This window comes from Berghia stephanieae, chromosome 13, assembly GCF_034508935.2.
Source record: "Berghia stephanieae isolate SIO BIC M18660-M18661 chromosome 13, UCSD_Bste_1.3, whole genome shotgun sequence".
Lineage (NCBI taxonomy): Eukaryota > Metazoa > Mollusca > Gastropoda > Nudibranchia > Aeolidiidae > Berghia > Berghia stephanieae.
This window is the reverse complement of record NC_088372.1, coordinates 25,501,005-25,523,504: the sequence shown is the minus strand read 5'-3', so window position 1 is coordinate 25,523,504 and position 22,500 is coordinate 25,501,005. Positions and strand designations below refer to the sequence as shown.

General features: G+C 36.9%; 2 protein-coding genes across 3 annotated transcripts in view; one reads left to right on the top strand and one right to left on the bottom strand.

The window, feature by feature from the left end:
• Positions 1-406, top strand: part of LOC144958618 (uncharacterized) — a 2,510-nt gene extending 2,104 nt beyond the window's left edge. For both annotated transcript variants that reach the window (XM_078890710.1, XM_078890709.1), the window contains one exon: positions 1-406. This exon is cut by the window's left edge and continues 950 nt beyond it. In XM_078890710.1, the coding sequence (XP_078746836.1) occupies positions 1-406 (406 nt within the window).
• Positions 407-4,777: 4,371 nt separating this feature from the next.
• The window catches only part of LOC144958804 (putative Bax inhibitor 1), an 18,957-nt gene continuing 1,234 nt past the window's right edge, over positions 4,778-22,500 (bottom strand). Inside the window, exons 2-9 of the mRNA XM_078891015.1 lie at positions 21,595-21,703; positions 19,859-19,979; positions 18,172-18,220; positions 17,480-17,577; positions 12,856-12,935; positions 11,535-11,635; positions 10,581-10,650; positions 4,778-7,540 (exon numbers count right to left, since the gene is read on the bottom strand). Coding sequence (XP_078747141.1) covers positions 7,511-7,540; positions 10,581-10,650; positions 11,535-11,635; positions 12,856-12,935; positions 17,480-17,577; positions 18,172-18,220; positions 19,859-19,979; positions 21,595-21,703 — 658 coding nt within the window. The 3' untranslated portion in view covers positions 4,778-7,510. The remainder of the gene's footprint in view (positions 7,541-10,580; positions 10,651-11,534; positions 11,636-12,855; positions 12,936-17,479; positions 17,578-18,171; positions 18,221-19,858; positions 19,980-21,594; positions 21,704-22,500) is intronic.

Sequence of the window (22,500 nt, the reverse complement as noted above, 5' to 3'; positions counted from 1 at the left end):
GACATTCGTAAAGAACCTTGTAAATAGAGATGATGTCACGAGGCCCCGAAGTGAGCAGACAGGAACTAGTCGACAGAATACCCTGAGGTATCACCTGAACATTGGCGCACACGTGGTCCCAGTCTGTAAAACCATGTTTTTAAACACCACGAGGCTTACACAGCATTATGTTCGGGCCCAGATTCTTGGCGAAGGCAGCTCTGGATCCGCAAGGGAACCCCGAGAGTCCCCAGGCAGAGTAAAAATTCAAGAATTCCTGGCATCCTTAGACAACATGCCATCTCACTACTGCCGCAAAAGCTCAACTAAAAAATACTTCGTGAGATCCTTCAACAAGAAAAGCGACATCCATCGAGAATACAAGAAATGGTGCATTGAACACAACCTCCAACCAGCTTCAAGGTAACTGGTATACGATGAAATGTCTCTTGGCAATTACGACATTTTTAAGCCAAGAAAGGACCAGTGCGACATATGTGTTGGTCACGAGGAGGGAAACATTGATGACGCCACATATGATCTCCACGTGCTTAAAAAAGATGAGGGTCGAGCGGCAAAAGAATCTGATAAAGAGATGGCCAAAGCATCAAATGGAGATATAGTCATGGTAACAATGGATCTCCAAGCTGTTCTGTTGGCGCCAGCACTCCAAGCCTCGGCCTTGTATTATCGCACAACGCTCTGCGTGCATAACTTCACCATTTATGATGAGAGGTCAAGGGATGTAAGATGTTATCTGTGGCATGAAGGGCAAGGTGGTCTGACGGCAAATGAATTTGCCTCTTGTATCACAGATTACATCAGACAAAATGTGACACCGCCATGCAAGACCTTCATTATTTATTCTGATGGATGCCCCTATCAAAATAGAAATACAACATTGGCTAAAGCGCTGACGTACACAGCGCAAACAATGGACATCACAATTCTCCATAAATACTTGGAAAAGGGACACACCCAAATGGAGGTGGACAGCGTGCACCAAAAAATTGAAGAGAAAATAAAAAATCAAAAAATTTTCTGTCCAGCAGACTACACCAGGTACATCGAAGCAGCAAGACAGGATCCTGGTCCGTATCAAGTGCAGTATGTTGATAACACCTTTTTCCGTAATTTTGATGACATTTGTGGACTAAAAAGCATCCGGCCAGGAAAAAAGAAAGGCGACCCCCAAGTGGTCGACATCAGATGTTTAAAGTACACATCTGATGGCAAAATTAGCTACAAGCTGCTCTAGAACGAAGAATGGGAAGAGTTCTCTGTACGGGGAAACAGCACTCAAATAATTAAAGAACCTAACCCGCTGTTTACAGGCCCAAAAATTATCAAAGGAACAAAGTGGAGGCACCTTCAGGAACTGAAGGCTGTAATACCACGCGACTTACACCCATTCTTTGATGCATTGCCCCATGACTAATTTTGAGTTAATTTTGCATTTCGTGTGAAATCAGATGATTTTTTAAACCAGAAACTGTGTGTGTGTGTGTGTGTAAAGGGGAGGGGCAGTCTCTCCCTTACATGTATTAGTAGATATTATGATGTAATATGCCATGTGTTATAGTGCACCCTATTGGTGAATTATTGACACAAAAGAAATGCTATCATCGTTATAACATTTTTATGCATTATTGATATTGTTGTATATTTATTTTAATTTGTATCAATATTAAGGCCTAGGAATTATTGAATCAAATTTGCAAATTGTGTTTCTAACTGACCAAAAATTGTTGGTTAATCTTGTAAAATAAACCCCTCCAAAAGTGTTATAAATGGCTTGAGTATTCTGTAACTACCATAATAATGTAAGCATTTGAGTGTGTTCCTCTTTGTTGGATTTTGTGCTTGTGTCCGGATGAGACTTATAGGTGATCTCAAACTAAGTATATTGATGGTAATCTACGTCTGATCTCTATTTGTCCCCATTCCTCTTTGTCTTACTATAACTATCTCTTTGGTACTTTAATTGTAATTTTAGAACTTTTTACTATTCCATTATCTTCCTTTTTACAGGCGCTGATATAACCTAAATGTGTTGCAATCGCCGTAAAACCCTTAAAAACAAAACAAAACAAACCACAATCCAAATGTATGCGCCATGGCAATACGAAAGAGTTGATTGCATACTATCCAGTTCTAGTCGTAAGACAGACATGGTCCCTAAAAGAGAGTGAATGACCAAAACGGTCGATATCTTAATCATTTATGGGTGTATGACTTTATTAATAATACATTACTCGTATGTACATTCTTTTATCCTTTTATCGCAATTTGTGCGCTCAATATATTCTTTATTTAGTTTTGATATTTGCAAGATGTAGCGCCTAATCATGCATATTCATGAACGAATGTATAAATACTGTACATTTTTAATATAAAAGTAAAAAAGTCTTGCTCTTAAAGGAAGTAAAGAGCACGCCCACCCACTCTTACAATTTCCAGATGCGAGGCAATTAAGCGCTTAGAGCATGGTGTCAACTGTAGATCAGCGCTATATAAATGCTATGTATTTATTATGTGCCGAACAACCTATTTTTGTCAGTATTTGCATTCAACGCTTTGGTACAATCACAGATATTGACTATGAGAAAAATGAGTAAATTATGATTTTTCTTCCATGAGTAACTTGTAGCATATTGTTATAGAAATAACAAAAACGGTACGATGAGAACCGTCCAAGTACCTTTGCTGTGCACAGTGATAACAGTTTCTGACAGGCGCTATGCGTGCAATGCCCTATCCGTGTTTATGTAACGCCACCTTGCAGAGAAACGGTCGGGCGCTAAACGAACACGGCCCTATCCGTGCAATAGCTGACGGATTTGTCGGCGCTATTCGTGTATGCGCAATATTTCTTTAAATGTCATCAACTTTTTAAAACAGGCAATTGTGTGTTATCAGAAATGCATTCTTAAACACTTGTAGGCAGTGTTGACCTCATATCCATGCGAAAGGAGCGGTAATAAAGTTTTTTTCACTTTTCTCGAAAGTGTAGTTCCTGCACTTACACGGCTAGAGTCGGACGTCGACGATATAATATCTGGTGTTCCTTTTAGTCGGGACCTGTGCTTGGAATCGACTTTCTATTTGAACAAATTCTCCTTTGTCTTGCGGCTTTGATGGTAATTGTAGAATTTAACTCTCCTATTTTCTTCCTGTTTACAGGCACTGATATGACTTAAATGTGTGCTAAGTCGAGTCCTTGGAAAAGGCTCTTTACTCTTTCTCTCACCGCACTCGGGTGTAAAATGAGTACAGACCATGCCGTCTTAACTATAAGCACACCGTCATTAAGCGCATTGCGGACTCAAGCATGGTAACTTCAGCTTCAGGCAAGCTTCATTATTAGACCTTATCTGATTCTGGATAATTTTTGTTATCCACTCCCTTTTACGGATCGGTGAATTAACAGACAGTAAAATTGTGCAAAATAAGCGACCCAGAGTGAAGATGATGAAGTGGAAGTGGTGACCAAAATGCCTTCTTCCTCGTACTCATAGCTGTTGCAAAGCTTGAATCAATTAATCTCACATGTCAAACTCAATTCCAGGAGCTTTGCAACAGATCATTGTTTCAAATCGCGAGCACAGCTACAGACCATTGTTCCACATCGCGAGCACAGCTACAGACCATTGTTTCACATCGCGAGCACAGCTACAGACCATTGTTTCACATCGCGAGCACAGCTACAGACCATTGTTTCACATCGCGAGCACAGCTCAATAAGAATTCTTTTCAACAAAATAAGATGGACTCTCCCCAACACCATCCTCCTCCTCCAGGACAAATAGAGTGCTTTTATTTAAATCTTTGCCATGATGAATTGTGAATAAAAATTAAAATAAACAAAAGAAAAGACAAAACATGATACAATCAACTCCGTCTAGCCGTGGAGATTGTGACTCTACTGTATGAGTTATCCACAACCCCAAAAAAAAAGTCGCTTCAAGACCAGAAGGAGTTGTACCAGTAAGGTTGCGGGTTCGAAACCCCATCGCTGCCGCAAAGTTTTTATTCTGTTGTCTTCTGGCACTTTCCTACTCACTTCATTTCTTGTTATTATCAACATAAGTGCCTGCTCCATTCACTTTTCGGAATTAAAAATTCACCCCAAATACTGGAGCTTCCTCAATGTCTCAATCGTTTCTACATTACAAGTTTGTGTTGAGAATATTGGCTATTAAGCGTAAATGCTTGCCAACTAACTTTGCGGCGTTGTTTTCATTTTCACCTTCCTGTACCTACAATTTACAGGTCACTACATTCGCTTTGCATACAAACTCAGAAGAAATTTACGTATAATGGTAGATAGGAATAGCATCGAGTAACTGTGAATAATCACATTTGTTTTTTATAATCAACAAAAAAAAAATAAAAAATAGCTTTGTGATTAAGGAGAGCAAAACAAATGAAGGAATGTGAATTAAGAGCGTCACTTGGGAGGTAGCATTTTACAGGCAGAAATGACCTTGTTGAATGCAACTTTATGAGCTAAGATTCTTGTTGAATGCGTTTTCATTTACTAACAAAATATTAGCCAAAAAACAGGGATTCCCGAATCCCTCGATGAATCAGACTTTCACTGCATCGGATGTTGAGTTATTTCCCTTAGAGAAAGGTCCTAATTCAGGGACTGGGCAAACCATCACCTTACTTCAGGACAAAGTCAGAAGGCCTCTCTGAAAGGGACAACAGACAATGGGAGCAATAGGCCATTTCTGCAGCCCCAAATCCAATTTGCTTGGTGGACAAATAAATTAAAACAATAAGTACACTCCACTACAACCATCTGATATTTTATTGAATACATACATTAGCATCAGAACAAAAAAAAGAAAAAGGTGACAAAATCAGAAATGTTTTGAGAAGGAAAAAAAAAAGGCGGGGGGGGGGGGGGAATGAATATAAAATCTGTATCCGTGATTAGATAGTTTAAGAAAGAAATTATAATACCATCAAATAATAATAATAAAATATTAATGATAAATCAAATAAATCTTGACCACATACGTTTGATACCAGTGCAAGAAGATTGGACGAAAATACAAATGTGATGACTGATTCTGATTCATTGCATAAAAGGCTGCACAATTCATAAATTTGATCCCATCTTCCATAACTAATTATAGATCTGTGGGTGGGAGGGGGTAGGAGAAAGCGAACAAAAATAAGAATAAGACATATGTCTTTTTTTTTTAAAAAAGCTAAATTGTGTGACTGACAATAATTTCCTACAATTAAATTAATAGGAAATAGTTAAAGTTAAAGGTAAAAAAATAATTAAAAGATGTCGATAATGTGGTGTGCAAACAAGACACATAATTTCAGTTAATACCGGGAAAATTTTCTTATAATTTGTTTGTATTATAAATTACCCAATTTCCCTATAGAGCATCAGGGAGAGATTTCTGAAAATAGATTGCAATGTGGCAGGGACAACAATTAAATTTGCAACATCAAACAATAGTTCAACACAACCTTACTAAATTTGACGCCAATTATATCAATAAAATGGAGAAGAAAATAAATAAGTATCATAATAGCTTACACTTACACTCTATATTTAAAAAAAAAAAAAGATTAAAGGGGGAAAAAATCATAGGGCAAAAAAGCAAGCTTCACTTTAGTTTCTTTTCATGGGGGGAAAAAATATACTTCATTTGACTCGTCTAAAAAAACATTTTATTCTTTTTATTACATTAGAGAGATCAACAAGGTTCCAAGTCTTCAAATTACATTCGAATGACAATTTTGAGGTTTTATACTTCCTAAAAGAAGGTACGGATAGAAATAGAAGAGATATGCTTGCACAAGTCTTCATCTCAACTCGTAAACGACTGCCATCCAATCAGAATTTAATATTCGAAGACAGATGTTTCAGGTTTACTCATTTTCATGAAAACGACGATGAATGAGACACTAAGGACAAATAAGAGATGAATGGATGGCCTTGGTAAGGTTTATTCCCCTGGAAAATGCCATCTTTTCCACCGTTCATTCATCTTTAGTGTCTCATTAATCATGCTTTTGTGATAGAGGGGAAACCCAAACCATCCGCTCTAAATTGGACCTTTTATTCCATTTTATTATTGTTATTCAGTCCTTCATGAGAAGCTTCAAATGTTTCTGAAGTCAAAATGTTGGGATCAAGATAGCTTCAATTATCATTAGCATGACTTGCAGGCTTATACAGAATGATAGCTTAGGCTGATTACAGCTTTTATTTAACGAAAAGATAAATACAAATAAATAAATGTTAAAAACAATGACAAGGAGCATTTAGAAAGAAATATTTTTTTTTAAATATCACGATAACTTGAGATACAACATTAACATTAACATGATTTAACCCATTGCCCCTTGGATGGTGTTACAGATTCCTACCTTATTTCCTTGCACCAAAGGGCACAACTCTGTATAAATTATGTGTTACGTGTTTATTTATGAGATAACTACCCATAGAAAAAGGAAGGAAAATGAATAAACTTTCATAAAATTCTCCATAATTTATATCAATATTACTATTACTATCATCATCAAGCTGGTCACGAAAAAAGTCAGTCAGAAAGTTGAACACATTTTGACCAAGAAATATTTCAGTTTGAACTATTCTAAACTTGCGATCGTAGAGAATTCTGAGACGAAATTTATATTCAATGAAAAGGAATTCATCCAGGAATTTAATACAAAAAACTAATACTCTCCAGTTTATTTTACGACCGCTACAGGAAGTAAAATGAGAGGCACTAAGTAATAGCGTCTGACCTGATTCAAGGGTGGGTTGATAATGGGCAATGGGTTAAAAGATATCCGAATTAATGGAAGAAAAAAAAAATTATAAAAAAAAACAACGAAGATAACTAAAATATAAGAAGTAAATAAATTATCAAATCATTTTAAAAGGGTCCTTTTATAAGAAATAAATTTAAATTCTTGATGACCATTATGTAACAGGAAAAAAAAAAAAGAAGACATATATCATAATATACCAACAAAAAAAATCCTCATAATAAATCCAGGGTTACTTTGATTGTTATTGTAATTTCTTGTCAGAACTTGAAAAAAAAATTATTTTTAAAAATCTTTCAATTAAAATGGCACTCCTCACATTCCCCCCTCCCAAAATATAAATCTGAAGACTGTCCTTCCTTGATGGAAATCAAAATTCGTAGGTGTTTGTGGGTTAAGTCTAATTTACATTTTATTTCAAACAGGAATTTTAGAATTTTAAACTTTATTCTCATGCTTTTCATTTTTGTTTTGAGAACGACAATAACAACATCTTGGACAAGCACTTGCCGATTAAAAAAAATAAATAAAAAAATCTCGTGAATACCGACCCTGACTGCTGCAAATCTGAAAAGATAACAACACTATAAAATCCAGTAGCAAGACATTAGATAGTATAAGATGATAATAGCAGCACATTATAATATTAATAATCCATATCCTTGAAAAATCACTTCTTTTTTTTTTTACGATCTGCCCTGGATGAGATGTTCACAACATCATTTTAGTCTTTCCTCCTTCTCCTGTCATCCTCCTGTGAAAAAAAAAAATATATATATTATGGTGTTTAAATGAAAACATCAGAGATCTCATTAGCTGTCCTCTAGCATTACCTCTGTATCTTGAATTGTGGGTTTGAATAAAGGTTCTTGTACAAATTGCAAACTACTAAAGCATATAATACACAGTAACGAAAAGGATAATTTAGAATGCTACAAAATTTTCATTCCAATTCAATGCAGCATTGTGTTTAGATGCACAATGCAAATAAACGACAACACCGCTCTAAATGTCTCTAAAGACAAATAATTAATTATGCTGTTCGATAGATTTTTCTATTCAGGGACAACACCATCCAGCATATATTTAGGCAAAAAATGAGATGTGAATCTCAGCAGTTTTTGACTTGAACAATTCTTTAATTTCACAGGCCAAATTGACTCAATACTTCGAGATTTATCTAACGTTTTTGACAAAGTAGACCATAAAGGACATATGATCAATGTTAAAAAGTATGCTGTTTCACGAAAGGTACAATGAATAGAGCTATCCTTTCAAATCGGACCTAAAGAGTAATAGTAAAAACGGTTCAGATAATATAAAAGGGGTGCCCCAGAGAACAGTTATAGAACCATTGCTATTCACATTGATGACAATGATAAGCATTTAACTTCAGAAGCAAAGATAAAATTATTTGCAGTTCTTTTATAGAGAATAAAAATGATGAGTAAACATTTATTTAAAATTCCCCGATGTTTGATTTGTTTTTAAGTGCTTGCAGCACCAGTAAAATGGAAGAAAATGGGATAGTAAAACATTCTAGAAATACAATTAAAGCACCCAAGAAAAGGTAAGACAAATGGGAAGACTACAGTTAACAAATCAAAATCTGCAAGAGAATTAAAATTTTTTTGTAAAATCGGGTCAGAATAAAAATCTGTATACCAGTATGAGACTATTTCAAAAGGTCATCTTTCTTAGCCAAGACAAGAATAGACAAAATTGTTAAAAGTTAATTTTAAGATCTATTTTTTTTGTTTGTTTGTTTGTTTGTTGCTTTAGGTCTCTTCCAACACAATTGAGGTTATATGAGAGACCGCTGAAACAAAAAACAAGCAATCTAACACTAACAAAAATAGTACAAATGTAAATCAAAATCATAACCTAAAGATATCATAAGCTAAATTATAAATAACCAAGAACAAACAGGCAGAAGATTTACAGAAAAAAAATATCCCCTGTCAAAAATACAATCACAAACCAAAGAAGCAGGATAGGCTAGTAAAGAGAAGAAGAAACGACATCACTATCGGATCGTACACCCATGCGAACATCATACGTATATGATTCAAGGGTGATGCTCCCATCCAACCACCCGCTTAAGATCTATGGAAATATGACACTTATTATCTAAAATTAACTAGTGGTTAATTTTTCAGATTCAAATATGCGACCCAGCACCTCGAAACGGTATTAGTATTATGTCAGGATGAATCACACTTCTAAAAGTTAATTTAGAATTAAAATACAGTGCAACCTCTGGATAACGACAACCCGTGGATAGCGACATTGACCTCTGGTCTCGAATTTTTTGCTATATGCTATTAGTAACTTTAGAGATTTTGTCTAAGTAAAATGGAAAAAGTTATGAAGGATGGCGATCACCCCCTTCACAAATATATTAAGTTCTCCATGAGGAGCCGTCGCCTTATATCTATAAAAACAAAGACAGCACGTCGCCTTAATTCATTTTTGCCACATGGTGTTCGAATTTTTAATGTGCAACTGTGATTTAAATTAAATACTATCTTTTAAATATACACACACACAAGTTCGGACTAAAGGCCAGAGGTATGGCCTATCTCAATTTATCAAATAAATATATAAAGTGTTGCTATTGGTTCTTGGTTGTATATTTTTACATTTTTGTGCATTTGCATATAATATATATGTATACATTGTCGCCATACATTCTCAACTTTGTGTTTACACATTTTCATGCATGCCACGTCTGTAAACAAATTTCCATTTTTTTGGATAAATAAAGTATATATTATTATTAATAGAAACCCCCAAAGAGCGAGATACATTTCAGTAAAACCCCTGTTTAGCGACATCCTTATAGCAACAAACTGCAGTTAAAACCGATGCTTGATACCCAACCATCGCCATGTCATACTCTTAAACAATAACCCCCCCCAATGAGATCGCTTTGTTACCGACCAATCAGAGCGCACGATTACTACACTGCATGAATTCAGCACCAGTTCATATGGAACCACAGCAACAGAAGATTATCAGTGAATGGAACTCTCAAGGGTCCATTAATCTTCCCTGTTAACTACCTGTCTGAGGTCAGTGGAGGTAAACTGATATCAGGCAATGATGTGTCCAATGGGTGCAATTATGGATATTTATGGTCTTATATTATAAAACATGTTGGAGTAGCCAGGAAAACAATGCCAACCTCTTTCACTTTATTGTTTTCATTTACAAAATCAATTATTATTTTTCTAAACTTCAGTCCAAATTTGATATTATTGCGGGTAATACCTTGTTTTTGTTTTTTTTTAATACCGTAAGATGTAAATCTAACAATTTTAAGTGCTTGTAAATTATGGAGCACTTAAATAAAAATTTTGATATGTAAAACTCATCATCAGCATCGCATGGACTTCAATTAATACGTATTAAAAGTAGATGTGAGCATCTGTGTTCTTGTGCGATATCATTTTGGCACTTGATTTTCTTGATTTATTCCTAGTCTTGTTAAATAGCGTTGGAGCACTGTTTACGATCAAAACAATGACAATATACATTGGAGAGTGAATGCGTAACTGGTATGTCCTTTGTCAACAGGAGAAATACACATTCTAACGTCGTTAGGACATGTCTTCTCTCAGGCACTGGTCCATGCATTGCACTCCCTTTTTCCGCCATCTTGAAAACCCTGAAATAACAACACCCCTGGATAACGACATAATTTCCTGGTCCCAGGCAATGCCGTTATCCAGGGGTTGCACTGTAATAAGACAAATTTTTGGTAAATCATCTAAAAGTAATGGGGGACTTACTTTCTTGCTGAGAATGACGAGTAAAGCTCTGAAGATCTGGATGGCGTCCAGGAACAAATCAACACTGTGCCTGGGAGAGACAAAAAAAAAAAAATGGCTACAAATAAGTTTGGTGTAGCTCGTGGCTCAGCAGTACGGTGAGACTCGCCTTGTCACAAAAGTCAAGCTATGTTAAGCATGATCAGTGACCAGATGGGTCACAAGGAACATGCGGCTATGTAGTCTTGTGGGAGGACACACGCCTTCAGATCAGAACGTCCTGGGTTCATGTCCCGCATAGTTGAGTCCTTGGAAAAGGCTAATTACTCACATTCTCTCACAATACTCAGGTGTAAAATGAGTACCTGACCGTTAACAGCATTCTCTCTGTTTGAAAAAATTGTAATATCGCGTAATAGGCGTCATGTCTTGTCCTACACATAAAATGTCACTGTTGGCTAGGAACCCCTTGTAAAATGCTTTGATAATGTTTAGTGGATATTGCTCTATAATAAAAAAAATATACTCCAGAGCATTTTGGACAATTATAAATTTTCCCCCTAAAAAAGTCATATTTTCAACATCTGCAACTATCCTTATTCCACACTTTATTTTCACTGAATTGATGGAGACTTGTCGAGCTGGTGGAGGAGAACCATGTAATTCCTTTGGCAAACATCTCTTTTAGTCCTCAGGTGGAGACTATATCCATAACAAACTTTAATTCATCCATTTTATTATTTTTCTAAATTTTGTTACAGATCCTGACTTTCTGCATTCAGCATATTTTAGTCAGCATTCCCATATCATATTTTGGACATCGAAGAGTATTAAAATATGAGAAATCAAACTGGTTGGTTAGTTTGCAATAATAACCCAGAGTATTCTGACCACGCAGCAGACAGGCCAGCTATCAATGATTTAGTAAGCAGGAAAAAAAAACTCAGAAAAATATGATCCGGCTGGAAATCTTACCAAATAAAATCGTCATCTCCCAATCTGCGTTTCTCGACAATCAGCTGGGTATCATACAGGACAAAGGCTGAAAAAATGCCAAGGATGCCATAGATGTACACCTGCAAAAGACAAAAGAGCTGAATACATAAACAGCATAGAAAACTGTAAAAGGTCGTGACTCAATAACCTTATATTCTGTAATCAGGAAATCTCAGTAATCTTGTTTTTAAAAAAACCTAAAAAAGATTCATCATGAAATGTAGTTTTGTGACATCTCCTTGATAATTGTGTCTTTATTTGAGATGTTACTGGTACAAAGCTAATGTGTGAAGCGATGTGATCAGTTAACAACATTTTGGTAATCGTGAAAAGAAACTCCAGTCATCAGCAATGAAGAAGCTCAGTCCTGGATGTCAATGAAAGAGGTGAAATCCAGTCCAGTATCTATGCCTGATCAATGTCATATTTTGTTTGTTTGTTGCTTTATGTCTCTTCCAACACAATTGAAGTTATATGAGAGACCGCTGAAACAAAAAAAACAAGCAATCTAACACTAACAAAAATAGTACAAATGTAAATCAAAATCATAACCTAAAGATATCATAAGCTAAATTATAAATAACCAAGAACAAACAGGCAGAAGATTTACAGAAAAAAAAATATCCCCTGTCAAAAATACAATCACAAACCAAAGAAGCAGGATAGGCTAGTAAAGAGAAGAAGAAACGACATCACTATCGGATCGTACACCCATGCGAACATCATAGGTATATGATTCAAGGGTGATGCTCCCATCCAACCACCCGCATCAACAATGTAATACAAAATTGGTTTAGAGAAAAATTATCAACATTTCGCCATTTTCTATTCAGTGAAACAAATATTGGATTGAAAGCCGACTCTAGTGTATAAGAAAACCAGCAATGAATAATAGAAAATAAGTTCTCCCCCAACAAAATACCTACCATCATCATAATCATCAAATCTCCAAAAGAATACATTTAGAATTATATTTGTCAAAATATCATTTTCCAATTCTACATCCATTTATTATTTGGAAATTCAATTTTGTCTAAAATAAGAAATCCTACTTCCTTTTTAACCCTCCGGATAGATATTAAAACATCTCTAGTTCAACTTCCTCTTCAAGCGCAGAGCATGTCACATAGATTAAACATGATTATTATAATTTTTTAACTTCAACTGCCTTTAAGATCAGTCATTCCTGATTTAAGTGAGAACCTATTAATATTTCAAAATTGCGTTTTCACCAACACAGTAAATATAAAATTTAAATTGATAAATGTTACGTGTGTGTATTATTTGAAGTCCCACTTACATCAAAGATGAGTTTAGATCCAAAAAAGATGTTGAGAAATCCAGCAAGAGTCAACCATCCAAGACCAGTCATAAGGAAACCTGAGGAGTGCCAGGTACAAAGTAAATTACAACACAATTCATTTGTTAAAATATGAGCTTTAAAGTGCTGATGGTGACAAAAAGTGAAAAAAGGAGGAAAATTGTGAACGATTGCCTTTAGGCCTCATTTTTACTGCACCAACTCCCACTTTTAGAGCAATTTAGATGATAAACTATCATTGATACTCTAGCTTAGTTCTGGAAAATAGGAAACTGCACCTATTTGTTCCACCACCCATCAAGTCTGTCACTGCAAGTACATATCATTGGGGAAATGTTTTTTTTATAAAGGAGGCAATTCCTCCTCTGACTCCAAAAGCGCGGATTTTTGCGGATCCAGGGAAAACCATCAGCATTGTTTAAAATAGAGCCATTTCCACTAAATGTGCTCAAAGTACTTTACAAGGGACACCCAGCCAACAACCACTGTAAACATTTAGGATGAGACTTGACGCCAGTAAAATCATCATCATCATTGCCTTTTTCACCCTGGGTCAGGGTATAGGCCACAGACAAACAGTTTCCATCCTTCTCTATCCTGAGCCAACTTTTTTATCTCATTCCAGGTCTTACCACTTCTCTGTATATCAGCTTCTTTAATTCTTCTCCATGTTCCTCGTGGCCTTCCCCTTGATCTTCTGCCCTGAGGGTTCCAGTCCAATACTTTCTTTGTTATAGTTGAGTCATTCTTTCTAAGCGTGTGTCCAATCCACCTCCACCGTCTTCTTCCTATATCCTCTCCCACTGGTTTCTGCTGTGTTCTTTTCCATACTTCTTCATTTTTTATTCTATCCATCCATTTTATTCTGAGTAGCTTACGCATGCACCTGTTTACGAAAATCTGTACCCTCCTTATACATGCCTGTGATGCGTTCCAAGTTTCACATCCATACAGTAGGACAGACTTCACGTTTGAGTTGAAAAGTCTTAGCTTTAGTTGAAGGGAGATATCTTTAGTTCTCCAAACTCTGTTCAAAGATGTGAATGCAGCCTGTGCCTTTCCTATTCGTGCTTTCACCTCTGCTTCCGTGCCTCCATCCTTGTCAATTATACTTCCGAGATAGCAGAAAGTGTCTATATCTTCGAGTTCCTGATCTTTTACTTTGATCTGCTCCCTTTGACGCGTACCTATCCTCAAGACCTTTGACTTTGCAGGGTGAATTCTTAGACCAATTGATTCCGAGAGGCTGTTTATAATTGTGGTTTTTGCTTGCATCTGGTCCTGGGTGTGGGACAGAAGAGCCAGATCATCTGCAAAATCCAGATCATCCAACTGTGTCCAGGGGGTCCACTGTATCCCATTTCTTCTCCCTTTGGAGGTTTCCTTCATTAGCCAATCAATGGCAAGGATGAACAGGAATGGTGAGAGCAAGCATCCCTGCTTGACACCAGTCTTAATTTCAAAGCTGTCAGTAAGCTGATCTTCATGTACAACCCTGCAACTTGATCCTTCATACATTTCCTTAATGAGGTTTACTATCTTTTCAGGAGTCCATAATGTGCCAGAATTTTCCACAATGTTGCTCTGTCAATACTGTCGAAAGCCTTCTCGTAATCCAGAAAGTTGACAATAAGAGGAGAGTTCCATTCTATAGACTGTTCTACTATGACTCGCAGAGAGGCAATCTGGTCGGTGGTTGAACGGTTTTTCCGAAAACCTGCCTGTTCGTCCCGCAGTTTAGCATCTGTTGCATTCTTAATTCTCTCTAAAATAATACGGTTGAAAACCTTTCCTGGGATAGAAAGAAGAGTGATGCCTCGATAATTATTACAATTACTGAGGTCCCCTTTCTTTGGAAGCTTGATAAGATGTCCTTCCTTCCAATCCTTTGGGAATATCCCGTCATTCCAGATTCTCTCAAATAGTGGGTGCAGGGCCTCAGCATTTCTTTTCGCATCAACTTTTAGAGCCTCCGGTGGAATCTGGTCTGGTCCAGCAGCTTTCCCCCTTTTCATCTTGTTAATGGCACCCACAATCTCTGCTATCGATGGTGGATCACAGCTAATTGGTAGCTCATTCCTTGCAGGCAAAATTTCTGGCTGGTTGTCTGGTGGTGGTCTGTTCAGAAGGCAGTTGAAATGTTCCCTCCATCGTTCAGATTGAGCCTCTTTTCCAAAAATAGTTTTCCCATCTTTGTCTTTGACTGGTACCTCTGGTTTCCCATATTTTCCAGCAAGTGTCTTGGTAGTTTGATAAAGGATCCTCATGTGTCCTCCAGTCGCTGCTGCTTCTGCTTTCTCTGCAAGTCTGTTCATGAATGCTTCCTTGTCTTTCTTCACAGATCTTTTGACTTCCTTAGCTATGGCTCGATACTGCTCTTGTGCATCCAGTCTTGAAGCCCTTGTTCGGCTTGCATTCACTTGTTCCTTCCTTGTTCTCCTCTTTTCAATAAGGTCCAAGGTGGTTGGACTTATCCATTCTTTATGTTCCGATTTCTTTACCCCCAATACCTCGTGGCAAGTTGTTATGTAGACTTCCTTGACCTTTGCCCAATGTGACTCTACATCTATGTCCTCCTCGAGCTCAGTAAGAGGTTGGAATCTATTACTCAATTGTAGTTTGAATTCCTCATTCTTTTCCCCATCAAGTGCATTCACCTCGAATTTTCTTCTTGTATGTGATCTGGCCCCGTGTTTTCTTAGTCGAAGCTTAAGCTTTGCCAATAGCAGGTGGTGGTCTGATCCAACATCTGCCCCTCTCCGTACTGTCACATCTTCCAATGAACGTCTGAATCTACGAGAGATACAAAAATGATCAATCTGATTCTCTGTCACACCATCTGGTGAGACCCAAGTTGCTTTATGGATCCTCTTATGGGGGAACACTGATCCTCCAATCACCAAACTGTTGAATGCACAGAAATTTGCAAATCTCTCTCCATTATCATTCATTTCTCCCATGCCATGACGTCCCATGATACCTTCATAGCCTACGTTATCCTGTCCCACTTTTGCATTAGCATCTCCCATCAATATGTTGATGTCTTTCCTTGGCAACTTGTCAATGACTTGTTGTAGCAGACCATAAAATGTATCTTTGTCCTCATCTATTGCATCATTTGTTGGGGCATAGATCTGTACAATGTTCATGTTGATCTTCTTACTCCGTGTTGTAAAGGACGCCATGATGATCCTTTCTCCGCATTGTTCCCATCCTCTCAGTGACTTCTGGGCAAACTTGCTTAGAATTATTCCTACTCCCTGTGTATGAATCCCGTCCCTCTCCCTGAATATAAAATCTTCTCCCAGACTTGAGGTGTTTCTGTCCGGATTGTATCCAGTGGGTTTCGCTTACTCCAAGTATATGCAGCCTGTATCTTCTCATCTCAGTCACAACTTGAGAGCTTTTTCCTGCTTCATACATGGTGCGAACGTTCCACGACGCGATTCGAAGCTGCTTGTTTGGCGAAGACGTCATCGGGTCAGCAGAGTCCTTTCGGCTTTGTCTGTTGTCCTTCATAAATTCTGTAATTCCAGAAACTCTTCGGTCGCCCAAGCTAAAAAAAGGATTTAGTTTGTCTGTCTGTGTTTCTGTAACGGTTTGAGTTTAACGGAAAGGGGTGTTAACCCTTTGCCAACCCCCAACCTGGAGGACCAGGTGACTCAAAGATGGGGGAATCACACACCATTAGTCGCCTTTTACGACACGCTGGCTTGGCGTTGGGCTATTCTTGACCCTCTCAGTTGAGGGACCCCGGACACCACACGGGGGCCAGTAAAATGAAATTAATCAATTTATTTTTTCAGACAGACAACGCTGTTATCGGCCAGGTACTAATTTTACACCCGAGTGTGTTAAGAGAATGTGAGTATAGGGCCTTTTGCAAGGAGTAAACTTTGCACCACCCAGAGCAGGACTTGACCCAGGGACTTGAATGTAAGGAACCAAATGTCATACCCTAACACTACAAAGCCCCGTTTTAAAATAACAAGAGCTAATAATAAAATTCAACAAATTAAAAAAATAAAGGGGGAAAAATTTAAGTATGCATCTCTCAAATTCAAATTATTACGTAGGTGATATAGACGCGATCAGTCAATATTTTCAGACACACAATTATAGTTTTGTACCAAAAGTTGACACGACTGGTGTAATAAGATAATTCTTTCCAAGGTCAATTTGTAAGGCAACTAAAACTTCCAGATCTAGAGACTGCATAGATACAACATCATTGTTTTTTCCTCAGTTGTATTTTGAAAATGTCAAATGTCAGCCTATGATATAAATTGAAACTATCTGCCAATGAATTCTAGTTTGATACAATATGTTCCATACCACCACCGTCACCATTTTTATCATTTTTTTAGCTCAGCAATCCGTCAATACTAAACATCCAATATATAGAAATCTGAAAATGTGAGTACTACAGTGCCAGACAAGAAACACGAAAACAGCTCATTCTATGGGATAGATTTTTTTCCCCCACTGTTTTTCTACCTGCTTTGTCATAACACCTCAACTTTTCAAACTTCCATCATACATCAAATCCTCTAACTCCAATTTTACCACCACCACCAATGACAAAACCAACACTAAGACATACCGCCCATGTAGAGGAATGATCTGTTACGGCTCAGGAGGGCAGCCATGGTGAAACTTACGAAGACAATAGCTGTGCCAGCCAGAGCAGTGGATATGATGCTGTTCAGAAATGTGGGAAGATGGGAAAAGGTCAATGTTTTCATATTTAGACAAACAAAAAAGAATTGGTCCAAGGATACTAAAGACTTAATCTTTAGGTCATCCAAAAAGATCAGACTGAATCTGGAGAGTAAGTGACAATTACTTAAGTATCAGCCAAAATTGGAAAAAGTAAAAATATTACATTTTTCCAAATACATATATCTAAGTCTCATTCAATGTGTGACGTGTATTTGAGTATCTATGTAAATTTATTTTCCTTCAAGCCACAGAGTGGGTCTGTGTTTTATCTATATACTCTGTTAATTTTGGAACTTTTGTTTACATTTAGTCTATGAAACATATAGACCATGACCTCGACATGGTTATGCACTAAAGAAATGAAATGTATTTTCATTACAATATTTAAAAAAATAGAATCCATGAAGATGGCAATGATGATAATTATGACAATAATACTTAATATCTTTAATTCTATTTCGGAGAGACGTCAAAGATCTATTCAAAAAAAATAAATTTCAAAGATGACATGACATACACATTGCATAAAAAGATATTAAAACCTACGCCCTTCTTTAAAGGGATTTCTCTTACCTTGGCTCAATACGGATGGCCATCTGAAGCAGTGGTCCCAAGGAGATTCCTGTTGAAGATATTTTATAGACATTTAGAAGGACTGTTGAAATGTTTGCCATCCCATTTTCTTACCAGAAAGATTGGAAAAAGTGTGTATGAAATAGTGCCAAATAAAGCAAAAAAAAAAAAAAAGGTACAAGAAAAAAACCCCATCCCATCTCAACTGGGGATCGAACCTCAAAATTTGTAGTTTCATACACTTTTCCAGATCTTTATCTAACACCGGTGCCTGCCCCCTATTTTGTCACTTTGCTATAACCAGAAAGAAGCTGCCTTATGACCCAGTTGGATCTTAAGGCTGAATATATACAGCTCTATTGATTTTTCTCCAGTTGTCTAGAAGAGTGGGACTCCTCTTCAAAACCAAAGCCTAAATTTTTCTTATCTTTTATTTATACAGAAATGCCACAGACAACAAAGAAAAAAAAAAGTATCAGTATCTGTATATCTTTGGGGGGGGGGGGGGGGGAATATGAATATAATCTTTTTTAAATTTGTGTCAACCCCAAATGCTTCATTTCATACCTCATTAATGAATTACATTTCTATAAAGCTTTAGAATCGATGCAGCATAACTCAGTTTGAATAAAACGAGCAATATGTTTTTCAACTTTCCGACAAATTGTTGATAAAAAAGTCAGAATCTGGAAGAAAAAATCCAAACTCAGCCAAAATTGAACAAAAAATAAAATCTGATCAAAACTAGAGTAAATGATATCTGTAAATTTGTATTTCATGGATGAAAAAAGTCTAATTGGACTGCTTGGAGTAAATTGAAATTGGTTCAAACCTCCCACTTGATGTGGTTCTGGCCTTCCAATGACTGAATATGAATTTTGAAAACAAAAATTTAAAAAAACTATGCCCTTGCATTCTTTGAACAATGCGTTTGTCTCTGCAATCCATGAAGGAATAGAGGCCATTCATCAAACAAACCCCCGGATATCAACAGAAGTAATCCGTGCTGTCTGAATGAGCAAAATTTGGGGTAATTGATCGTGCCTGGGAAAAAAATTAAAGTGCTTAAAGGAGAGCTCAAACCATGAAGGTACATTTCAATGCCAAACCACTCATTGGAAATATGCCATAGGAAAGGTTTTGTTTGTTTGTTTATAAGGGTTTTACGGTGCTTGCAACACATTAAGGTCATATCAGCGCCAGTTAAAAGGAAGAAAATGGGATAGTAAAAAGTTCTAGAATTAAAATTAAAGCATCCAAGAATAAGGCAGACAAAGGGGAATTGGTTCAAATGGAGAACAGATGTAGATTCCAAGAGCTCACTATCAGTGTACTTAGTTTGAGATCACTAAAAGTATCATCCAGACACAAGCACAGGTCCCCACTAAGAAGAACATACTCAAATGTTTTACAAATCATATATAATATAAAGAAAACATAATACAGTACATAACAGAGAGATGATTTACAAGGAAAAAAATATCATCTCCCAAAACTAACTATACATTTGACTGTTTCCCTCTCAGCCAGGATCAAGACAAAACTAAGCAACCTCATTCTAAGACAAAGACAGAATGCAAATTGGAAAACGGATATAAGGGGATAGAAGACACAGTAAGTGCCACCCTGCCCACTATGGGAGGCCAGGAACCCCACCCAGCCATAGGAAAGGATATTTAAATTGTACCAGATGTGAACGTGAATGCACCAAAGATAGCAATCCTCTTGTTCATTTCCTCTTTGGAGTGGCGAGTAGAGTAAAGCCACATCATCAAACCAAGGGACACCAAGGATGTCAGAAGGTACCACTAAAAATAGAAATGTTGGTAAGGACAAAATAATATTAATATCAAATAATAATGATCAATTGCTTTATTTAAAAATAAACAAGAAAATAATAAAACAGACAAATGTAGAAGTCAATTGGAACCCACATTGGAAAAACAATTTGAAGGAAAACAAAACAAAAATTTAAAAAATAACGAACAAAAAAGAAAAATAACCCAATTTTCCCAACAGATGATACTGAATCTCTTCCACATTTTTTTGGAGCTTTTAAAAAATTAAACTTTTATATAGCGCAACATCCCCTAAATGTGCTCAAAGTGCTTTATAAGGGGTCCATGACCAACAGAAATACGTAACATGTAGAACGAGACATGACACCTGTTATGCGACATTACAATTATTTCCAAAATAAACAACGCTGTTAACGGCTAGGTACTCAGTACTCATTTTACATCTGGGTAAGGTGAGAAAATGTGAGTAAAGTCTATTTCAAGGACTCAACTATGTGCCAAGCGAGGCTCGAACCCAGGACCATCGGATCCGAAAGCGAGTGTCATACCACAAGAGCACATAGTCGCACATTGTAAAAAAAAATAAAAAGAGAGGACAAGAAAAGAAAGAAAAAAAAAAAGGCTAGCTCGTATGTTTCTGCAAAAAATGGAATATTTTACATAATTTACCATTTCAACTTCTCTAGAAGTTGGTGACTCAGCAGAAATTAAGTAACCCAATAACAATGGAATGGAACTATGCAACACAAGACAATTAATTCCAGATGACATGAGACAGAAACAGTGAAACAAGACTCCAACCTAATTTATTTTCCGTGGCCATTCGTTGACATTTCAGACATGCCAAACATTAAGTGCTAGTCAATCGTTACTTATCAACACAATATAAATGAAACAAAAAGACTCCAGGGTTCAAACAGCTCAGTTGGTGGAACGTTCACCTCATAATAATCAAAAGGCTTGTTTATTTTCTTCCCATAGGGGCAGAGTGGCTCAGCAGTATGGTCTTTGCTTTGTACCCGAACGGTACCGAGTTCGATCACCCGCTGCTGTGCTGTGTGACCTTGAGCAAGTCACTTCACCCTAGTTCAAATTTGTGGCTGACGCCTGGGTTATTCCAGTCTTCCCTTGGAATAGACCCTAGAGAAAAATTTCCCCTATGGGATGAATGAAGGGAATTTTATTTATTTATTATTTTATTATATGCAGTTGAGGATTTTTTCTGACCCCTCTGTAAGCCCGCTGTGACTGAATTGCTGTGTCTGTTAAATCTAGTGGAAAGTACTTTGCAACAAAATACTATCTTCTTATCCAAATGATAGGAAACATTTGTATCTGTCTCTTTAACGCTACAGAAATTGGGATTAACCTTGATTTGAAGAACTAAAGAGAAACATCACAAATAACAATCTACACTCAAACACATTTTGGCAGCGTTGATCGGTTGAGTGATAAAGTTGGAATCATGATCACTCCATTGATGAAAACAACAATTAAGTTTTTATATAGGCATTCACACACAATGATATCAACATGGGCACATAAGCAAAAGAAACGCTCAGATAGATGGACCTCACATATATTATATTCAAATGTAATTGGCTTTTGATTATAGATTTGTTACCTGTCCAAGACCTGTGATGGTATGAAGATAAGCACCCGCAGCTGCTGTAAGCATTCCAATAGATAGGCAGCTGTACACATTCTTTAAATGTTTCTGTACATGATCCTCTCTGTGGAGAAATAAAGATAGAATATGTAAATTAAAAAGAATCAATTCAGTACCCTAAGATTATAGAACTAAAAAACCATGGTATGGTATGATATGACAGAAAACTTGTCTTGCGATAACACAACTGACATCCCATTATCCTAAGTCCATTAAAAAGCTTCATGAGGGCCATCATCACACGATGTGGCAACGTCATCTAGTGATATTGATCTTTATGAAATCATTTCTCTGCACATCTTGGAACAGCGGTCATCGCCTAAATGAAATGGACAGTGAAAAAAACCCCAGACATTTAATCGAAGCTTAGACAAGTGCAAGGTAAATAAATATGAGCATTTATACCACGCATTTCAACTAATTCACAACGATCAATGCGTTTCACAATGATTCACTTGTTACATTGCCAGACCATATTTAACAAATTCCCATTGCAAAGGGTACAAGTTGTCTGCTACCTGTCCTTTTTTGTTTGTTTGAGTACATTAAAAGTATCTGTCACACCAAAGCTAGGTACTTGATCATTCACGATCTGTGACTGGTGTTAATGTGTTTTAAGTGCCTTACGTCAGTGTTCAAATCCACTAGTCACAGTTACTCTTAACGCAGCTTGAAAATGTATTGACCAACCACTGACAATTTTATAGACGTGATGTCGTTGTAGTTTGATCAGATCGAGAATGAAGACTTTTGCAAAATATATGTACACCTAATCTCTGTCTCTCTCTCTCTCATGCCAGACTCCTTTGCTGGTGGAATAGTATCCGTCTGTCTTAGAGATTGACAAGTCGTTTTTCGATA